Below are 21,835 nucleotides of genomic sequence, written 5' to 3'. Positions count from 1 at the left end.
GTAGTGAGGGCAGTCACAGTGTGGAACAGGCGACCACGGGAGGTAGTGAGGGCAGTCACAGAGTGAAACAGGTGACCATGGGAGATAGTGAGGGCAGTCAGAGAGTGGAGCAGGCGACCACAGGGGACAGTGAGGGCAGTCAGGGAGTGGAGCAGGTGACCACGGGAGGTAGTGAGGGCAGTCACAGTGTGGAACAGGTGACCACGGGAGGTAGTGAGGGCAGTCACAGTGTGGAACAGGTGACCACGGGAGGCAGTGAGGGCAGTCACAGAGTGGAACAGGCGACCACAGGGGACAGTGAGGGCAGTCACAGAGTGGAGCAAGCGATCACAGGGGACAGTGAGGGGAGTGGAGCAGGCGACCACGGGAGGCAGTGAGGGCAGTCACAGAGTGGAGCAGGAGACCACGGGAGGTAGTGAGGGCAGTCAGGGAGTGGAACAGGTGACCACGGGAGGTAGTGAGGGCAGTCACAGTGTGGAACAGGCGACCACGGGAGGTAGTGAGGGCAGTCACAGAGTGAAACAGGTGACCATGGGAGATAGTGAGGGCAGTCAGAGAGTGGAGCAGGCGACCACAGGGGACAGTGAGGGCAGTCAGGGAGTGGAGCAGGTGACCACGGGAGGTAGTGAGGGCAGTCACAGTGTGGAACAGGTGACCACGGGAGGTAGTGAGGGCAGTCACAGTGTGGAACAGGTGACCACGGGAGGCAGTGAGGGCAGTCACAGAGTGGAACAGGCGACCACAGGGGACAGTGAGGGCAGTCACAGAGTGGAGCAAGCGATCACAGGGGACAGTGAGGGGAGTGGAGCAGGCGACCACGGGAGGCAGTGAGGGCAGTCACAGAGTGGAGCAGGAGACCACGGGAGGTAGTGAGGGCAGTCAGGGAGTGGAACAGGTGACCACGGGAGGTAGTGAGGGCAGTCACAGTGTGGAACAGGTGACCACGGGAGGTAGTGAGGGCAGTCAGAGAGTGGAACAGGCAACCACAGGGGACAGTGAGGGCAGTCACAGAGTGGAGCAGGCGACCACGGGAGGTAGTGAGGGCAGTCAGGGAGTGGAGCAGGCGACCACAGGAGGCAGTGAGGGCAGTCACAAAGTGGAGCAAGCGACCACGGGAGGCAGTGAGGGCAGTCACAGAGTGGAACAGGCGACCACAGGAGGCAGTGAGGGCAGTCACAAAGTGGAGCAAGCGACCACGGGAGGTAGTGAGGGAAGTCACAGAGTGGAACAGGCGACCACAGGAGGCAGTGAGGGCAGTCACAAAGTGGAGCAAGCGACCACGGGAGGTAGTGAGGGAAGTCACAGAGTGGAACAGGTGACCACGGGAGGTAGTGAGGGCAGTCACAGTGTGGAACAGGCTACCACGGGAGGTAGTGAGGGCAGTCACAGAGTGGAACAGGTGACTACGGGAGGTAGTGAGGGCAGTCACAGTGTGGAACAGGCTACCACGGGAGGTAGTGAGGGCAGTCACAGAGTGGAACAGGTGACCACGGGATGTAGTGAGGGCAGTCACAGTGTGGAACAGGCGACCACGGGAGGTAGTGAGGGCAGTCACAGAGTGGAACAGGTGACCACGGGAGGTAGTGAGGGCAGTCAGAGAGTGGAGCAGGCGACCACAGGGGACAGTGAGGGCAGTCAGGGAGTGGAGCAGGCGACCACGGGAGGTAGTGAGGGCAGTCACAGTGTGGAACAGGTGACCACGAGAGGTAGTGAGGGCAGTCACAGTGTGGAGCAGGCGACCACGGGAGGCAGTGAGGGCAGTCAGAGAGTGGAACAGGCGGTCATGGGAGGCAGTGAGGGCAGTCACAGAGTGGAACAGGCGACCACAGGGGACAGTGAGGGCAGTCACAGAGTGGAGCAGGCGACCACGGGAGGTAGTGAGGGCAGTCAGGGAGTGGAGCAGGCGACCACAGGAGGCAGTGAGGGCAGTCAGGGAGTGGAGCAGGCGACCACAGGAGGCAGTGAGGGCAGTCAGAGAGTGGAACAGGTGACCACGGGAGGTAGTGAGGGCAGTCACAGTGTGGAACAGGTGACCACGGGAGGCAGTGAGGGCAGTCAGAGAGTGGAACAGGCGACCACGGGAGGTAGTGAGGGCAGTCACAGAGTGGAGCAGGCGACCACGGGAGGTAGTGAGGGCAGTCACAGAGTGGAGCAGGCGACCACAGGGGACAGTGAGGGCAGTCACAGAGTGGAGCAGGCGACCACGGGAGGTAGTGAGGGCAGTCACAGAGTGGAGCAGGCGACCACTGGAGGCAGTGAGGGCAGTCAGAGAGTGGAGCAGGCGACCACGGGAGGCAGTGAGGGCAGTCAGGGAGTGGAGCAGGCGACCACGGGAGGCAGTGAGGGCAGTCACAGTGTGGAACAGGTGACCACGGGAGGTAGTGAGGGCAGTCACAGTGTGGAGCAGGCGACCACGGGAGGTAGTGTGGGCAGTCACAGTGTGGAACAGGTGACCACGGGAGGCAGTGAGGGCAGTCAGAGAGTGGAGCAGGCGACCACGGGAGGCAGTGAGGGCAGTCAGGGAGTGGAGCAGGCGACCATGGGAGGTAGTGAGGGCAGTCACAGTGTGGAACAGGTGACCATGGGAGGTAGTGAGGGCAGTCAGAGAGTGGAAAAGGCGACCACAGGGGACAGTGAGGGCAGTCACAGAGTGGAGCAGGCGACCACGGGAGGTAGTGAGGGCAGTCAGGGAGTGGAGCAGGCGACCACAGGAGGCAGTGAGGGCAGTCACAAAGTGGAGCAGGCGACCACAGGAGGTAGTGAGGGCAGTCACAGAGTGGAACAGGTGACCACGGGAGGTAGTGAGGGCAGTCACAGTGTGGAACAGGTGACCACGGGAGGTAGTGAGGGCAGTCACAGTGTGGAGCAGGCGACCACGGGAGGCAGTGAGGGCAGTCAGAGAGTGGAACAGGCGGTCATGGGAGGCAGTGAGGGCAGTCACAGAGTGGAACAGGCGACCACAGGGGACAGTGAGGGCAGTCACAGAGTGGAGCAGGCGACCACGGGAGGTAGTGAGGGCAGTCAGGGAGTGGAGCAGGCGACCACAGGAGGCAGTGAGGGCAGTCAGGGAGTGGAGGAGGCGACCACAGGAGGCAGCGAGGGCAGTCACATAGTGAGGGCAGTCAGGGAGTGGAGGAGGCGACCACAGGAGGCAGCGAGGGCAGTCACATAGTGGAACATGCGACCACAGGAGGCAGTGAGGGCAGTCAGAGAGGGGAACATGCGACCACGGGAGGTAGTGAGGGAGTGGAGCAGGCGACCACAGGAGGCAGTGAGGTCTCCATCAATGGAAATCTTCAAGTGGAAGCTGGCTAAACATCTAGCTGGGATGATTTAGGAAAGCCTGCAGTCGCAGGAGGTGGACCTGATGGCATGGGAGGCACCTTCCAACTCTACCATTCTATGATTCAATAACATCATCATCTATGAACATCATCCTCCATCAATAACCATAATCCATTAATATCATCATCATCCTCCATAAATATCATCCATCAATATTCTCATCATCATCCTCCATTAGTAACATCATCATCCTCAATTATCCATCGATATCATCATCCACTTCCATCAATAACATCATCCTCCTCCATCAACATTATTAATCATCGATGAGCATCATCATCAGCCACCACCTGCACCATCCCCCCAGACGCTGGCGCTGAGCGGCGGCCGCGGTGCCCACACAATGTGTGGGGTCTCAGCACATGACCTGGCGGCACTCACCATGGCGGAGCAGTTGTAGTAGTCCTTGTGGGTGGGCTTCCAAGGCTTCAGGCAGCGCCAGCAGAAGCCGTGGTTACACTTGGCACAGGTCATACTGTAAGGGGGCAAAACACATGATGAGACAGGGTAGTGTGGGTGGGACGGGGGCACATGGCAGCAGATGACGTACTGAAGGCAGCCCTCGTTCTTCTCAATGGGGGCCTGGCAGCTGGGGCAATGCTTGGAGATGAGCTTGGTCAGATGTTTGCTCTGCGCCTCCAGGGTCATCCCCTCGTAGAATCCGCCATCATCCATCCACTGGGACATATGGCTGCAGCTGGCTGGGTGGTGAGCCTAAGGGGGGCAGAGGGTGAGATTCTGGGGGTACACTGTGAAGTCACACTGCTGTGAGCACCACTCACCTCAGGAAAGCTGCACCTAAAGCAGGACATCCAGGAGCACTTGGCGCAGGCGGCCCCACTGCCCAGCCCCTCCTTACACAGGATGCGGTCACAGCCGTGAGGGTTGGTGCACCACGTCAGATTGGAGCAATTCTCCACAAAGCCGCGCAGCAAAGCCTTCTCATACTGCGGGAGAGTGCACGAGAGAAAGCGCCAGATAAGGGGTCATCACCGGGGCACATTACACAGATCTATCTACATATAAAGGAAGGACAAAAAAGTGTTGGCACCCCTGAAATTGTTTCAGAAAATGAAGCTTTTTTCCCAGAGAATTATACACATTTATTTCCTATTACTTGTGCTTTTTGGATCAGCAAAAAAAAAACAAACAAAAAACAGAAAAAAAAGGCAAATTGGACAGAATTTCACTTGAACCCCCAAAATGGGCTGGACAAAATTGTGTGCACCTTCCCAAAATTGTGAGTAAGCAACTTTGTTTCCAGCATGTGATGCTCGTTCACACTCATTTATGACAAGTAACAGGCGTGGGCAATATGGAAATCACACCTGATACCAGATAAAAAGGGGAGAAGTTGCCTCAATCTTTGCATTGTGTCTCTGTGTGTGCCGCACTAAGCATGGAGAACAGAAAGAGGAGAAGAGAATCGTCTGAGGACTGGAGAACCAAAACTGCTGAAAAATATCAACAATCTGAAGGTTACCCATCCATCTTCAGAGATCTTCATGTTCCTTTATCCATGGTGCACAACATAATCCAGAAGTTTATGCAATTAATCTGCCCAGATGTGGATGGCAGAGAGAAAAGTGATGAAAGGTTGTATCACAGGAAACTCCGAATGGTGGATAAGCCCCAATCAAGATCCAGAGAAATCCAAGCTGCAGCTCAGGGGCATCAGTGTCAGCGAAATCTATTCATTCACATCTGAATTAAACGCTATGTAGGAGACCCAGGAGGACCCAACTGCTGCCATGGAGACAGAAAAAGCCAAAATGTACGTGAGCAACCAAAATCCTTCTGGGAAAGAGTCTTGTGTACCGATAGGACCAAGATAGATCTTTATGGTGAAGCGTATCAGTCTACTGTTTACTGAAAACAGAATGAGACCTACAAAGTAAAGATCACAGTACCTACAGTCACATATGGTGGAGGTCAGAGATGTTTGGGTTGTTCTGCTGCCTCTGGTACTGGGGGCCTTGACTGAGTGCAAGAAATCATGAAATCTGAAGATACCAGAGGATTATGGGTGGCAATGTAGTGCCCGGTGTAAGAAAGCTGGGTATAGTCCTAGGTCAGGGGTCTCCAGCAGGACAATGACACCAAACACTTCAAGAAGCCCCAGAAATAGATGGAAACAAAGTGCTGGAGAGATCTGAAGAGGCTGCAATAAGTCCAGAGATAGATCCCATTCACACTTCTGGAGAGATCTGAAGAGAAGGGAGAAGAGAGAAGAGAGGAGAAGAAAGGAGGTGAGAAGAGAGGAGGAGAAAAGAGAAAAGATAGAAGAGAGAAGAGGAGAAAAGAGAAGAGAAAAGAAGAGAGAAGAGAAGAGGAGAAAAGAGAGAAGAGAGGAGAAAAGAGAAAAGAGAAGAGAGGAGAAGAGAAAAGAAGAGAGGAGAAGAGAAGAGGAGAAAAGAGAAGAGAAAGGAAGAGAGGAGAAGAGAAGACGCCTTCAGTCCGAGATTTCAGGTGAGAGGAGGAAGAAGCTGTGGACAGGGACAGGAGGCGACTGATGGAGGGATTTATTCCGGAGGGTTTAGGACGCACCTTTGCCTTTTTCTCAGTTTTTTTTGTGTTTTTCTGATATACAAAAGGAAATAAACCTGTGTATAAGAAAATGTATAACTGAGATAATTATCTGGATTTCAAGGGTATCAACACTTTCAGGCATGATTCTAGATACACAAGAGGGCACATACTTTCCTCCATACAGGGTGCACACATACATACGGTGGGGGGTGTGACAAAACGGGGGGTAGAAAGCGGAAGTTACACCCCTCCTTTCTACCACCCAACAGACAGAGCACGTGACTCGCTCTCTGGCGCCCCTCTTACAGTCAGGCCAATTATGGAATTGCCCGACAATATGCAAGGAGGCCACTATTCTACTTATGCCGATTATTGAAGGGTTCCCGGTGAGAGTAAGGTATATATTCCCCCGACCTCTGCGGACGGAATATATCTAAACCTCCCCAAATCTCACTCGTCGCCCCACAATGATCCTTGGCATAAACTCGCTGCCACCAATCGATTGCGATAACTTTTCGCCGAGTACATAGACGTGGAGTTCAGGATTGAGATAACAGAACAGCCCAAGATTAAAGTGGTGGTTCACCCATTTTTTTTATTTTCTGTAGGAGTTCTACTTACCTTTCTAGGCGTCTTCTCCATTGGCTTGTGTTTCCATTTCTGGCACTGAGTGGCGCTATGCTGCCCGCTCAGTGCCTGTCACATGACCCCCTGGAGCTGTGGCCGCCGGCATCCTCTGACGTCCCGGCATTTCCGGGCTCTCAAACAAGACGGGTACGTCACAGGATGCCGGCGCCACTCAGATTGAGTGACAGGGCTGTGGGCGGTGACTACCGCACATCACAGCCCAGCATCGAGGGGAGGATCCGGAGGAAGTCAGTGTGGAGCCGGAAGCGTCCTGCAGATGGAGAGGAACGGGGCGCCAGTGTGCAGTACAGGGGGGGGTTCTTCAGCTGAATCCCCCCCTGCACGTAAGTATGTGATCACACTGTCCACCCGCCCGCTCTGCTGCGATGTCAGGAGAGCGGCCGGTGTCGGGCAGTGTGATCTTCTGCTCCTCCCAGCAGCAAGACACTGACAGGCATGTCACCGCTGTGCTCTGCCATCTGTCCTGCTGCATGGGACCAACTGTCTGTCTGCACTCTGTCACCTGCACCACAAGTCACAGAGTGGAGACAGTTGGTGACAGAGCACCTCTGCCCCCCCCTCTTCTTTCCCCACTCTCTTCTCCCCCCCTCTCTCTCTCTCTTCTCCCCCTCTCTCTCTCTTCTCCCCCCCTCTCTCTCTTCTCCCCCCTCTCTTCTCCCTCCCCCCCTCTCTCTTCTCCCCCCCTCTCTCTTCTCCCCCCCTCTCTCTTCTCCCCCCTCTCTCTTCTCCCCCCCTCTCTCTCCTCCCCCCCTCTCTCTCTTCTCCCCCCCTCGCTCTCTTCCCCCCCCCCTCGCTCTCTTCCCCCCCCTCGCTCTCTTCCCCCCCCTCGCTCTCTTCTCCCCCCCTCGCTCTCTTCTCCCCCCCTCGCTCTCTTCTCACCCCCTCTCTCTCTTCTCACCACCTCTCTCTCTTCTCACCCCCTCTCTCTCTCTTCTCCCCCCCCCTCTCTTCTCTCCCCCCCTCTCTCTCTCTTCTCCCCCCCCCCTCTCTCTCTCTCTCTCTTCTCCCCCCCCCGCTCGCTCTCTTTTCCTCGCTCTCTCCTGGCATGGTCAGTACAGAAATCTCTCCATCGTGGAGGGGTGAGAGGGAGTAATAAACATGGAGTCCCTACTGTGTCTGTGTATTTATTTCTAATAAAGTATTTTTCTCTGTGTGATGTCTTTTTTTTTTTTTAAACCCTTTGTTGGAGATTCTTAATGGCCAGGTTAAACTTGGCCTGACATTAAGAATCTCGGGCTTTATACCAGCTGGTAAAACATAGCTGGTATTAACCCCTTATTACCCAGCGTGCCACCTGCCACCAGGGCCACTGGAAGAGTTGAATACAGCGCCTGAAGATGGCGCTTCTATGAAAGCGCCATTTTCTGGGGTGGCTGCGGACTGCAATTCGCAGTGGGGGTGCCCAGAAAGCTTGGGCACCCTTCACTGTGGATTCCAATCCCCAGCTGCCTAGTTGTACCCGGCTGGACACTAAAATTAGGCGAAGCTCACGTCATTTTTTTTTCAAATTATTTCATGAAATTCATGAAATAATTAAAAAAAAGGGCTTCTCTATATTTTTGGTTCCCAGCCGGGTACAACTAGGCAGCTGGGGGTTGGGGGCAGCCCGTAGCTGCCTGCTGTACCCGGCTAGCATACAAAAATATGGCGAAGCCCACGTCATTTTCTTAAAAACGTTTTCAGGGAAAAACCTTTATAAAAAAAAAAATGCTTCCCTGCATTTCTATTGCCAGTGAAAGTAACACCAAGCAGCGGGGGTTAGCAGCCAGTAGCTGCTTTGGTTACCCTTAGCAATAGAAAATGCAGCGGGAGCCCACAAACAATGTGATTTTTTTGTTTTTTTATTTTTAATGAATTTTTTTTAAAAAAAATCGGCATGGGCTTCGCCCATCGAGCACCAGAGCATTTTACTTCTCATTCATCCCAAGTAATCAGATGACTCCAGTGTCGGCCGATTACTTGTTCTGTGTCCCCCTGCATCCATCGCAGCATGTACGGGCTGTGAGGTCAGCGGAGTGGAGACAGTGACATGCTCTGCTCTGACACATAGTGTGCTGCATGTCACTGTCTCCACTCTGGGACTTGTTGTGCAGGTGACCGGATGCTACATGTCACTAACTGTCTCCACTATGGGACTTGTTGTGCAGGTGAGAGTGTATACAGTTGGTACTATGCAGCAGAAATCACAGAGTGGGGCAGTTAGTGACATGTATCATCCGGTCACCTGCACAACAAGTCCCAGAGTGGATACAGTGACATGCAGCACACTATGTGTCAGAGCAGAGCATGTCACCAACTTGCTCTGCTCTGTCACCTGCGGTGCTGCATGTCACGTTTTTGCCGCGATTTGGTGCCTTTTTTGCTGCGTTTTTGCTCACTGCGTTTTTAATCAGTGCACAATGCCATTAAAGATTGTTGATGAAAAAAAAAAAAAGTTCTGATGTCATTTCCTTATTCAAAATGTTCATTGTATGCAGGAGAGCAGACAGCAGCTGCAGAACTACAAGGCTCAGCATCCTCCATTCACTAGTGTATGCAGGAGAGCAGACAGCAGCTGCAGAACTACAAGGCTCAGCATCCTCCATTCACTAGTGTATGCAGGAGAGCAGACAGCAGCTGCAGAACTACAAGGCTCAGCATCCTCCATTCACTAGTGTATGCAGGAGAGCAGACAGCAGCTGCAGAACTACAAGGCTCAGCATCCTCCATCCAGGACTGTATGCAGTTTTTTACCCAAAAAGAAAAAAAAAATGACATGTGCTTCGCCATATTTTTGCATGCTAGCCGGGTACAGCAGGCAGGTACGGGCTGCCCCCAACCCCCAGCTGCCTATTTGTACCCGGCTGGGAACCAAAAATATAGAGAAGCCCTTTTTTTTTTTAATTATTTCATGAATTTCATGAAATAATTTAAAAAAAAAAATGACAAGAGCTTCGCCTAATTTTAGTGTCCAGCCGGGTACAACTAGGCAGCTGGGGATTGGAATCCACAGTGAAGGGTGCCCAAGCTTTCTGGGCACCCCCACTGCAAATTGCAGTCCGCAGCCACCCCAGAAAATGGCGCTTTCATAGAAGCGCCATCTTCTGGAGCTGTATCCAACTCTTCCAGCTGTCCTGATGCCAGGTGGCTAGCTAGGTAATAATGGAGTTAGGGCTAGCTGTATATTATCAGCTAGCCCTAAGCCCGAAATTCATGGTGTCACGCCAATATTAGACATGGCCACCATGAATTTCTAGTAATGATAAAAAAAAAAACAACACACAGAAAAATATTTTTATTAGAAATAAAACACAACACAATTAGTGACTCCATCTTTATTGAAATAAACCCCCCTCCGCAGTAATCCTGGGTTAGGGTCCTGCGCCGTCCAATCAGGATCCAATATCATCTGATCGGTTTGCTGGAAGGCAAAGCGATCAGATGATGTGTCAGGTTAAACTACGTGAATCACATGACACAGCAGCTGATTGTATAAAAGCCGATTATACAATCAGCTGAAGCATCAGTGCAAAAAAAAAAAAAAAAAAAAATAATACTCACGTCTGTGCTGATTACCGGTAGCTCCTGCAGCGGAGTCTGATCCTGGCCCATCACTGCAGGAGCTGCCGGTAATCAGCTGATGAAGTCCCCTGACGGCAGGATCAGCTGATAGCCGGCCGAGCGCGAAGAAGCCGGCGACACCACGAGAATCGATCAGCTGATGCGTCAGGTGACTGCATCAGGTGATCCACGGCCAGGTCCTGCAAGCTTCGTACGTGCCCCGGGGAGACTGCACACAGCCGAAGCGGCGGGACCGAGACAGGGGCTGGAAGCGGGCATGGCACCGGGACCCTGCAGACAGGTGAGTATGACATACACACACATTCACACTGTATATATACACACATACACTGTATATACGCACACACACTGTATATACGCACACACACACTTTCTTCCCCTGGCTGTGTAGAGCTGCTGCTGTCTGTATGATTGATCTCAGTGCATCCACAGGGAAGAGGCAGGGAGGAGGGTTTGGGTGGGAGCAGAGTGGGTGTATTAGACACAATGGGTGTGTTAGATAAGCCAGACACCGCCCTAGAGCCACAAAGAATTCTGGGACTTGTAGGAACTGAACACAGGAAGTCAGAGGAGAGATTAACCCCATCAGAGCTGGAGCCAGCAATGACCGTGTGCTGCTAGTGCACAATAAAAGGTAATTTTGCTGAAAAGAAGGGAATTTTGTTTACTTACCGTAAATTCCTTTTCTTCTAGCTCTAATTGGGAGACCCAGACAATTGGGTGTATAGGCTATGCCTCCGGAGGCCGCACAAAGTACTACACTTAAAAGTGTTAGGCCCCTCCCCTTCTGCCTATACACCCCCCGTGCTCCCACGGGCTCCTCAGTTTTGGTGCAAAAGCAAGAAGGAGGAAAAATAATTATAAACTGGTTTAAAGTAACTTCAATCCGAAGGAAACTCGGAGAACTGAAACCATTCAACATGAACAACATGTGTACACAAAAAAACAGGGGCGGGTGCTGGGTCTCCCAATTAGAGCTAGAAGAAAAGGAATTTACGGTAAGTAAACAAAATTCCCTTCTTCTTTTTCGCTCTATTGGGAGACCCAGACAATTGGGACGTCCAAAAGCAGTCCCTGGGTGGGTAAAATAATACCTCGTAAGAGAGCCGTAAAACGGCCCTTTCCTACAGGTGGGCAACCGCCGCCTGAAGAACTCGTCTACCTAGGCTGGCATCCGCCGCAGCATAGGTATGCACCTGATAGTGCTTCGTGAAAGTGTGCAGGCTCGACCAGGTAGCCGCCTGACACACCTGTTGAGCCGTAGCCTGGTGCCTCAAAGCCCAGGACGCTCCCACGGCTCTGGTAGAATGGGCCTTCAGCCCTGAGGGAACCGGAAGCCCAGCCGAACGGTAAGCTTCGATAATTGGCTCCTTGATCCACCGAGCCAGGGTTGATTTGGAAGCCTGTGACCCTTTACGCTGGCCAGCGACAAGGACAAAGAGTGCATCCGAGCGGCGCAGGGGCGCCGTACGAGAAATGTAGAGTCTGAGTGCTCTCACCAGATCTAACAAGTGCAAATCCTTTTCACATTGGTGAACTGGATGAGGATAAAAAGAAGGTAAGGAAATATCCTGATTGAGATGAAAGGGGGATACCACCTTAGGGAGAAATTCCGGAACCGGACGTAGAACCACCTTGTCCTGGTGAAAAACCAGAAAAGGGGCTTTGCAGGACAACGCTGCTAGCTCAGACACTCTCCGAAGAGAAGTGACTGCTACTAGAAAAACCACTTTCTGCGAAAGTCGTGAGAGGGAGATATCTCTCATTGGCTCGAATGGTGGTTTCTGAAGAACCATCAGCACCCTGTTTAGATCCCAGGGTTCTAACGGCCGCTTGTAAGGTGGAACGATGTGACAAACTCCCTGCAGGAACGTGCGTACCTGTGGAAGTCTAGCTAGGCGCTTCTGGAAAAAAAACAGAGAGCGCTGAAACTTGTCCCTTAAGGGAACCGAGCGACAAACCCTTTTCCAGTCCAGATTGAAGGAAGGACAGAAAAGTAGGTAATGCAAATGGCCAGGGAGAAAAACCCTGAGCAGAGCACCACGACAGGAAAATTCTCCACGTCCTGTGATAAATCTTGACGGACGTTGGTTTCCTAGCCTGTCTCATAGTGGCAATGACTTCTTGAGATAACCCTGAAGACGCTAGGATCCAGGACTCAACGGCCACACAGTCAGGTTGAGGGCCGCAGAATTCAGATGGAAAAACGGCCCTTGAGACAGCAAGTCTGGTCGGTCTGGTAGTGCCCACGGTTGGCCGACCGTGAGATGCCACAGATCCGGGTACCACGACCTCCTTGGCCAGTCTGGAGCGATGAGGATGGCGCGGCGGCAGTCGGCCCTGATCTTGCGTAACACTCTGGGCAACAGTGCCAGCGGAGGAAACACATAAGGGAGCTGAAACTGCGACCAATCCTGAACTAAGGCGTCTGCCGCCAGAGCTCTGGGATCTTGAGACCGTGTCATGAACATTGGTACCTTGTTGTTGTGCCGGGACGCCATGAGGTCGACGTCCGGCACCCCCCAGCGGCAACAGATCTCCTGAAAAACGTCCGGGTGAAGGGACCATTCCCCTGCGTCCATGCCCTGGCGACTGAGATAATCTGCTTCCCAGTTTTCCACGCCTGGGATGTGAACTGCGGATATGGTGGAGGCCGTGGCTTCCACCCACATCAAAATCCGCCGGACTTCCTGGAAGGCTTGTCGACTGCGTGTGCCGCCTTGGTGGTTGATGTATGCCACCGCTGTGGAATTGTCCGACTGAATTCGGATCTGCTTGCCTTCCAGCCACTGCTGGAACGCTTTCAGGGCAAGATACACAGCCCGAATTTCCAGAACATTGATCTGAAGCGAGGACTCTTGCCGGGTCCACGTACCCTGAGTCCTGTGGTGGAGAAAAACCGCTCCCCACCCTGACAGACTTGCGTCCGTCGTGACTACTTCCCAGGATGGGGGTAGGAAGGATTTCCCCTTCGATAATGAAGTGGGAAGAAGCCACCACCGAAGGGAAGCTTTGGTCGCCTGAGAGAGGGAGACGGTCCTGTCGAGGGACGTCGGCTTCCTGTCCCATTTGCGTAGGATGTCCCATTGAAGGGGACGCATGTGAAACTGCGCGAAAGGGACTGCTTCCATTGCTGCCACCATCTTCCCCAGGAAGTGCATGAGGCGCCTCAAGGGGTGTGACTGGCCTTGAAGGAGAGATTGTACCCCTGTCTGTAGTGACCGCTGCTTGATCAGCGGAAGCTTCACTATCGCTGAGAGGGTATGAAACTCCATGCCAAGGTATGTGAGCGATTGGGCCGGTGTCAGATTTGACTTTGGAAAATTGATGATCCACCCGAAACTCTGGAGAGTCTCCAGGGTAGCGTCGAGGCTGTGTTGGCATGCCTCTTGAGAGGGTGCCTTGATCAACAGATCGTCCAAGTACGGGATCACCGAGTGACCCTGAGAATGGAGGACCGCTACTACAGTAGCCATAACCTTGGTGAAAACCCGTGGGGCTGTTGCCAGGCCGAATGGCAGTGCCACGAACTGCAGGTGTTCGTTTCCTATGGCGAAGCGCAAGAAGCGCTGGTGCTCTGGGGCAATCGGAACGTGGAGATAAGCATCTTTGATATCGATCGATGCAAGGAAATCTCCTTGGGACATTGAGGCGATGACGGAGCGAAGGGATTCCATCCGGAACCGCCTGGTCTTTACGTGTTTGTTGAGAAGTTTCAGGTCTAGGACAGGACGGAAAGACCCGTCCTTCTTTGGGACCACAAACAAGTTGGAGTAAAAACCGTGGCCCTGTTGATGAAGAGGAACAGGGACCACCACTCCTTCTGCCTTCAGAGTGCCCAGCGCCTGCAGAAGAGCCTCGGCTCTCTCGGGAGGCGGAGAAGACCTGAAGAATCGAGTCGGGGGACGAGAGGTGAACTCTATCTTGTAACCGTGAGACAGAATGTCTCTCACCCAGCGGTCCTTTATTTGTGGCAGCCAGGCGTCGCAAAAGCGGGAGAGCCTGCCATCGACCGAGGATGCTACTAGAGGAGGTCGAAAGTCATGAGGAAGCCGCTTTGTTAGCGGTGCCTCCAATGTTCTTTTTAGGACGTGACTTAGACCGCCATGCATCAGAGTTCCTTTGTTCTTTCTGAGACCTTTTGGACGAGGAGAATTGGGACCTGCCCGCGCCCCGAAAGGACCGAAACCTCGACTGCCCTCTCCTCTGTTGGGGAATGTTCTGTTTGGGCTGGGGTAAGGATGTATCCTTTCCCTTGGATTGTTTGATGATTTCATCCAGACGCTCGCCAAACAGCCTGTCGCCAGAAATTGGCAAACTGGTTAAGCGCTTTTTGGAAGGCGAATCTGCTTTCCATTCCCGTAGCCACAAGGCCCTGCGGAGTACCACCGAATTGGCGGTCGCCACCGCCGTACGGCTCACAGAGTCCAGGACAGCATTAATAGCGTAAGACGCAATTGCCGAGGTCTGGGTGGTAATGGATGCCACTTGTGGCGCGGCCGTGCATGTGGCTGCTTCAATTTGCGCTTGACCTGCTGAGATAGCTTGCAGCGCCCATACGGCTGCGAATGCTGGGGCAAAAGAAGCTCCGATAGCTTCATAGATGGATTTCAACCAGAGCTCCATCTGCCTGTCAGTGGCATCTTTGAGCGAGGCCCCATCTTCCACTGCAAGTATGGACCTAGCCGCCAGTCTGGAGATTGGAGGATCCACTTTGGGACATTGAGTCCAACCTTTAACCACGTCCGGGGGGAAAGGATAACGTGTATCCTTAAGGCGCTTAGAAAAACGCTTATCTGGACAAGCATGGTGATTCTGGATTGCCTCTCTGAAATCAGAGTGGTCTAGAAACATACTCTGTGTCCGCTTGGGAAACGTGAAACGAAATTTCTCCTGCTGAGAAGCTGACTCCTCCGCCGGAGGGGCTGAGGGAGAAATATCCAGCAACTGATGGATGGACGCAATAAGATCGTTTACTATGGCGTCCCCGTCTGGAGTATTAAGATTGAGAGCGCTCTCAGGATCAGAATCCTGATCAGCTGTCTCCGCATCATCAACCAAAGATTCCCCCCGCTGAGACCCTAAACAATATGATGTCGAGGGAAATTCTAAGCGAGCCCGCTTAGTCGATCTGGGGCTGGGGTCTAAGTCAGAACCCTCAGACTGGGATGCAGGAGATACCCCGGGAGGACATTGTTGGTCCAACTGAGGGGGGCCCGGGAACGATTCAACAGAGTCCCGTTGCTGAGATACCGGCCTGGACTGCAAGGCTTCTAGTATCTTAGCCATAGTCTCAGAGAGTTTAGCAAACTCAGTCCCCGTCACCTGGACAGTGTCAACAGGTGGCTCCCCCTGGGCCCCTCTTAGCATAGGCTCCGGCTGAAGAAGTGGCACAGGGGTCGAACACTGCACACAATGAGGGTCAGTGGAACCTGCCGGTAGCGAGGTCTTACATGCGGCGCAGGCAGCATAATAAGCCTGTGTTTTGGCACCCCTGCCTTTTGTGGGCGCCATGCTATAGTTTTCCTTGAGTTACACAAAAGGGTATATAGCCAGAATGAACTGTGCTCATACAGTGTAAAGTATATACGATACACAAATAATGTACCAATACACTACAGCACCATGGGGTTCGCACCACAGGTGCTGCTTACCAGCCGCCTAAAGCGGTTGTGAGGCCACCAGAGACCGTGTCTGGGTCTCCCAGGACTTCTCCCTCTTCTGCAGCGTCGGTGGAGCTGACAGGAATGGCTGCGGCGTCCTGACGAGATGAGGGAGCTGTGGGCGTGGCCGAGAAAGAGCGCGAACTGGTGCTCACACCGTGCACAGTGAGGGGGGTGGAGTATGTAAATCATACTCCAGCCCTCAGAGCTGCTCGCTCCGTGCAGCGTCCCGCCCTTCCCCCTGCCTGTCAGGGCTGAGGGCGGGAGAAAAGTAAACTAGGCCGCAAGGAAGCCGGGGACTCTAGTAATAAACGCGGCCGCCGTAAAAGCGCGGCCGGCGTGAAAGTCCCCGGCGAACTACAAGTCCCAGCCGCGCCGCAGTGTCCCATGGCAGCGGCGGTTAGTGCGGTAGCCCTTACATATAAACACACTCAGCGACGCTGAGTGTGTAATGGCACATATAGACCCGGTCAGCGCCGCGGTCCCCGGTGCACTAGCACACCCAGCAAAGCTGAGGTGATGCCGTGCGCGGTCCCCACAGGGATACAGAGTACCTCCAAGATGCAGGGCCATGTCCCTGAACGGTATCGGCTCCTATCCATCAGGCTCCACAGGAGTTGTGGATGAAGCACGGTCTCAGTGCCTGGAGACCGATGAGATCCCACTTCGCCCAGAGCCCTAAGGGGGATGGGGAAGGAAAAACAGCATGTGGGCTCCAGCCTCCGTACCCGCAATGGGTACCTCAACCTTAACAACACCGCCGACAAGAGTGGGGTGAGAAGGGAGCATGCTGGGGGCCCTATATGGGCCCACTTTTCTTCCATCCGACATAGTCAGCAGCTGCTGCTGACTAATCTGTGGAGCTGTGCTGTGCGTGTCTGACCTCCTTCGCACAAAGCAAAAAAACTGAGGAGCCCGTGGGAGCACGGGGGGTGTATAGGCAGAAGGGGAGGGGCCTAACACTTTTAAGTGTAGTACTTTGTGCGGCCTCCGGAGGCATAGCCTATACACCCAATTGTCTGGGTCTCCCAATAGAGCGAAAAAGAAAACATAATAGATGTGTTGAGGGGCACATATTAGCAAGATTTATCAGAAAAAAAAAAAATCGGTTTTGGTAACTGGACAACTTCTTTAATTATAGATTTTAATCGGTCTAAAGCACACTAGAAACTACAATATATACAATATGGAATTTACAGAACATATACATAGGTCAGAGTAGATCTATAAATAAGGCATGGGTTACAAACAGAGGCAGATCAGGCAGTTACCTTATGTGTCTGGCCACAGGGGGGCGCCGTTCGACCAGGGTTCCAGGGACCTTTTCACATGTGTTTCAGACACAGACCCCCGAGCAAAGACTAGCTAAAAATGGCTGTACTGTGTTTATCAACTGGCTACAATTCGGGTCCCCTCCCCTTTTGGTGACCTCACAGAAGTGTACAGCTCCACCCCTGTCCTGACTCTAAAATAATATCCCAAAGTGATTATTGGCCATAACTTTGCCTGGGAATGTCGTAGGCGGACGTCAATGCGCTCATTTTTACAGTTATGATTTTACCTTCACAATGATGACACATGGGCAGTTTGCTGGTACCCCACTGGCCAATATCAAATTTGGGATACCTACAAAGGTCCCACACCTATATAAAATATGTGCTGGGATCGTCAGCATGCCTGGATGCCATATTTCTGCTTGACATATTTATAGGAAGCACGGCTCACGAGATGAAGGGAATTTTGTTACTTACCGTAAATTCCTTTTCTTCTAGCTCCTATTGGGAGACCCAGACGATTGGGTGTATAGTACTGCCTCCGGAGGCCACACAAAGCATTACACTAAAAAGTGTAAGGCCCCTCCCCTTCTGGCTATACACCCCCAGTGGGATCACTGGCTCACCAGTTTTAGTGCAAAAGCAAGAAGGAGGAAAGCCAATAACTGGTTTAAACAAATTCACTCCGAAGTAACATCGGAGAACTGAAAACCATTCAACATGAACAACATGTGTACCCGAAAAACAACCAAAAATCCCGAAGGACAACAGGGCGGGTGCTGGGTCTCCCAATAGGAGCTAGAAGAAAAGGAATTTACGGTAAGTAACAAAATTCCCTTCTTCTTCGGCGCTCCATTGGGAGACCCAGACGATTGGGACGTCCAAAAGCTGTCCCTGGGTGGGTAAAGAAATACCTCATGTTAGAGCTGTAAAACAGCCCTTCCCTACAAGGAGGCAACCGCCGCCTGCAGGACTCTTCTACCTAAGCTGGCATCCGCCTAAGCGTAGGTATGCACCTGACAATGCTTGGTGAAAGTGTGCAGACTCGACCAGGTAGCTGCCTGGCACACCAGCTGAGCCGTAGCCTGGTGCCGTAATGCCTAGGGCGCACCCACGGCTCTGGTAAAATGGGCTTTCAGCCCTGATGGAACCGGAAGCCCAGCAGAACAGTAGGCTTCAAGAATTGGTTCCTTGATCCATCGAGCCAGGGTGGATTTGGAAGCCTGCGACTCTTTACGCTGATTAGCGACAAGCACAGAGAGTGCATCCGAGCGGCGCAGAGGCGCCGTGCGGGAAATGTAGATTCTGAGTGCTCTCACCAGATCCAACAAATGCAAATCCATTTCATATCGATGACATGGATGAGGCAAAAGGAAGGTAAGGAGATATCCTGATTGAGATGAAAGGGGGATACCACCTTAGGGAGAACTCCGGAATCGGGCGCAGCACTGCCTTGCCTTGGTGAAACACCAGGAAGGAAGCTTTTGGATGACAGCGCTGCTAGCTCGGACACTCTCCGAAGAGACGTGACCGCTACCAGAAAGGCCTCTTTCTGGGAAAGTCGAGAGAGTGAAACATCTCTCAGAGGCTCGAAGGGCGGCTTCTGGAGAGCAATTAGTACCCTGTTCAGATCCCATGGGTCCAACGGCCGTTTGTACAGAGGGACAATGTGACAAAACCTCCTGCAGGAACGTGTGTACCTGAGGAAGTGGTGCTAGGCGCTTCTGAAGAATACAGATAGCGCTGAGACTTGTCCTTTGAGGGAGCCGAGTGACAACCTTTTTCCAAACCAGATTGCAGGAAGGATGGAAAAGTAGGGAATGCAAATGGGCAGGGAGACACTCCCTGAGCAGAGCATTAAGAGAAGAATATCCTCCACATCCTGTGGTAGATCTTGGCAGACGTCAGTTTTCTAGTCTGTCTCATGGTGGCAATGACGTCCTGAGATAATCCTGAAGACGCTAGGATTCAGGACTCAAAGGCCATACCGTCAGGTTCAGGGCCGTAGAATTCAGATGGAAAAAACGGCCCTTGGGACAGTAAGTCTGGCCGGGCTGGTAGTGCCCACGGTTGGCAGACCGTGAGATGCCACAGATCCGGGGACTACGACCTCCTCGGCCAGTCTGTGGCGATGAGGATGGCGCGGCGGCAAACGGACCTGATGTTGCGTAGCCCTCTGGGCAGCAGTGTCAGAGGGGGAAACACTTAGGTAGCTGGAACTGCGACCAAACCTGAACTAAGGCGTCTGCCGCCAGAGCTCTTTGATCGTGATACCGCGCCATGAAAATCGGAACCTTGTTGTTGTGCCGAGACGCTATTAGGTCGACGTTCAGCATCCCCCAGCGTTGACAGATTTCCTGAAAACCGTCCGGGTGAAGATACCCTTCCCCTGCGTCCATACCCTGGCAACTGAGGAAGTCTGCTTCCCAGTTTTCTGCGCCCGGGATGTGAACTGCGGATATGGTGGATGCTCTGTCTTCCACCCCCATCAGACTCCGCCGGACTTCCTGGGAGGCTTGCCGACTGCGTGTTCCGCCTTGGTGGTAGATGTATGCCACCGCTGTGGAGTTGTCCGACTGAATTCGGATGTGTGTGCTTTCCAGCCACGGCTGGAAGGCTTGCAGGGCAAGATACACTGCCCAGATTTCCAGCACATTGATTTGAAGGATGGACTCCTCTGAAGAGAGTCCTTGACCGTCTGAGAAGGGGGACGTTCCTTCTAGGGACGTCGACTTCCCATCCCATTGGCAAAGAATGCCACATTGGAGTGGACGCAGATGAAACTGCGCGAAAGTGACTGCCTCTGCATGAGTCGTGTTAAGGGGTGTGACTGGCCATGAAGGAGAGACTGCACCCCCGTCTGTAGTGAACGTGTCCAGCGGAAGCTTCACTATCGCTGAGGGAGCGTGAAACTCCATGCCCAGATATGTCAGCGATTGGGTCGGTGTCAGATTTAACCTTGAGAAGATGATGATCCACCCGAAACTCTGGAGAGTCTCCAGCGCTACGCTCAGGCTGTGTTGGCATGCCTCTTGAGAGGGTGCCTTGACCAGTCGACCGTCCAAGGAAGGATCACCGAGTGACCCTGAGAGTGCAGGACTGCTCCCACTGCTGCCCTGAACTTGGTGAAAACCCGTAGGGCTGTCGCCAGACCGAAGGGCAGGGTTACGAACTGAAGATGCTCGTCTTCAATAACGAAACGTAGCAAACGTTGGTGCTCTGGAGCAATCGGCACGTGGAGATAAGCATTGTCACAAACCACCGGGGGGGTCACTCAGAAATCCCCCGCGCTGGCTACCAGTACGTCACAATCGGGGGGTAACAAGTGGGGGTCACCCCTCCTTTATACCTCCCGACCGACAGACAGAGCACGTGACGCGCTCTCTAGCGCCCCTCTTATAGTCAGGCCAATTATGGAATTGCCCGACCATAAGCAAGGAGGCCGCTATACTACTTATGCCGATTATTGAAGGGTCCCCGGTGAGAGTAAGGTATATATTCCCCCGACCTCCGCGGGCGGAATATATAAAATCTCCCCGAATCTCACTGGCCTCCCCACAATAATCCTTGGCACAATTCGCTGCCACCAACCGATTTACGGTAACTATTAGCCGAACACACAGACGTGGGATTCAAGATCGAGATAACAGAACAGCCCAAGATTAATTATATAATTTAATCAGCCTAAAGCACACTAGAAACTACAATATATACAATAGGGGATCTACAGAATATACATATGTCAGAGTACAGTTACAATCAAAGCATGGGTTACAAACAGGCATACACAGTTCCAGCAGTTACCTTGTTGCGTCTGGCCACAGGGGGGCGCTGTAGACCAGGTTTCCAGGAACTCCCTCACAGGTCTTTCCCAACCAGGCCCCCGAGCAGAAGAACACTGGAAAATGGCCGAAGTAGGGTTATCAACCTGGGCAGATCCAGGTCCCCTCCTACCTTAGTGACCTCACAGGGAAGCACTGCCACTCCCCCTGCATGGATCAGAATTATCCAGCAAAGGGGATATTGGCCATAACTTTGCCTGGGAGCGTCGTAGGCGGACGCCAATGCTCTCATTGTGACAGTTATGAATTTAGCTACAGAACGAGGGGACTCATGACCTGTCTGCCAGTTCCCCATTGGCTGATATCACGCCTGGGGCATTTCCCAATGTCCTGCTCCCATAAAAAGGGGGTGCCGGCATCGTCCACATGCGGAGACACCATTTTTATGGTTGCCATATTTATCGGAAATATGGCTTGCGAGATATGAACCATTTTTTACTGGAGTCGTTCTGTCTGGCTATTTCCATAGCCTTGCTAACTAGCTAGCAGCCCCCACTACAGGGTCACGGCAGGGAGTCATCCTGTGTCCATTGTCCTAAAGCCACCTAATTTCCATATCACAGGACATGGCCATGGAGTTTGTTGCTAAACCAGTTGTGTGAAGGAAAGGGGGGGTGACACCAGGAGAGGGCTTCCTGACATACTTGAATATCATGATTTATCGTCATATCTCCGGATTTACCTCACACCTCCCCCCTTTTGAGGGCGCTAGGGGGCAGCACACTCCGGTGTTCCCCCGTGCGCCCGTCCGCGACCTCTCCTTGTCGGGACAGCCCGTCTGCGTTACCGTGGTCACGGCCCCTTTTGTGGCGAATGGTGAAGTTGTATTGCTGGAGCGCAAGGCTCCATCGCAACAATCGCCCATTCGTCCCAGAGACGGTGTGCAACCAGCTGAGGGGATTGTGGTCCGTCTCCACGATGAAGTGGCGCCCGTATAGATAGGGTTGCAGACGCTGCAGGGCCCACACTATGG

At 53.0% G+C, this 21,835-nt stretch overlaps 1 protein-coding gene across 1 annotated transcript in view; it reads right to left on the bottom strand.

Moving 5' to 3' along the window:
* CUL9 (cullin 9) overlaps positions 1–21,835 on the bottom strand; it is a 215,668-nt gene that overhangs the window by 49,423 nt on the left and 144,410 nt on the right. Inside the window, exons 33-35 of the mRNA XM_075338942.1 lie at positions 4,128–4,292; positions 3,896–4,059; positions 3,727–3,820 (exon numbers count right to left, since the gene is read on the bottom strand). Coding sequence (XP_075195057.1) covers positions 3,727–3,820; positions 3,896–4,059; positions 4,128–4,292 — 423 coding nt within the window. The remainder of the gene's footprint in view (positions 1–3,726; positions 3,821–3,895; positions 4,060–4,127; positions 4,293–21,835) is intronic.

This window comes from Anomaloglossus baeobatrachus, chromosome 3, assembly GCF_048569485.1.
Source record: "Anomaloglossus baeobatrachus isolate aAnoBae1 chromosome 3, aAnoBae1.hap1, whole genome shotgun sequence".
Taxonomy (NCBI): Eukaryota; Metazoa; Chordata; class Amphibia; order Anura; family Aromobatidae; genus Anomaloglossus; species Anomaloglossus baeobatrachus.
This window is presented reverse-complemented; position numbering and strand designations above follow the sequence as displayed.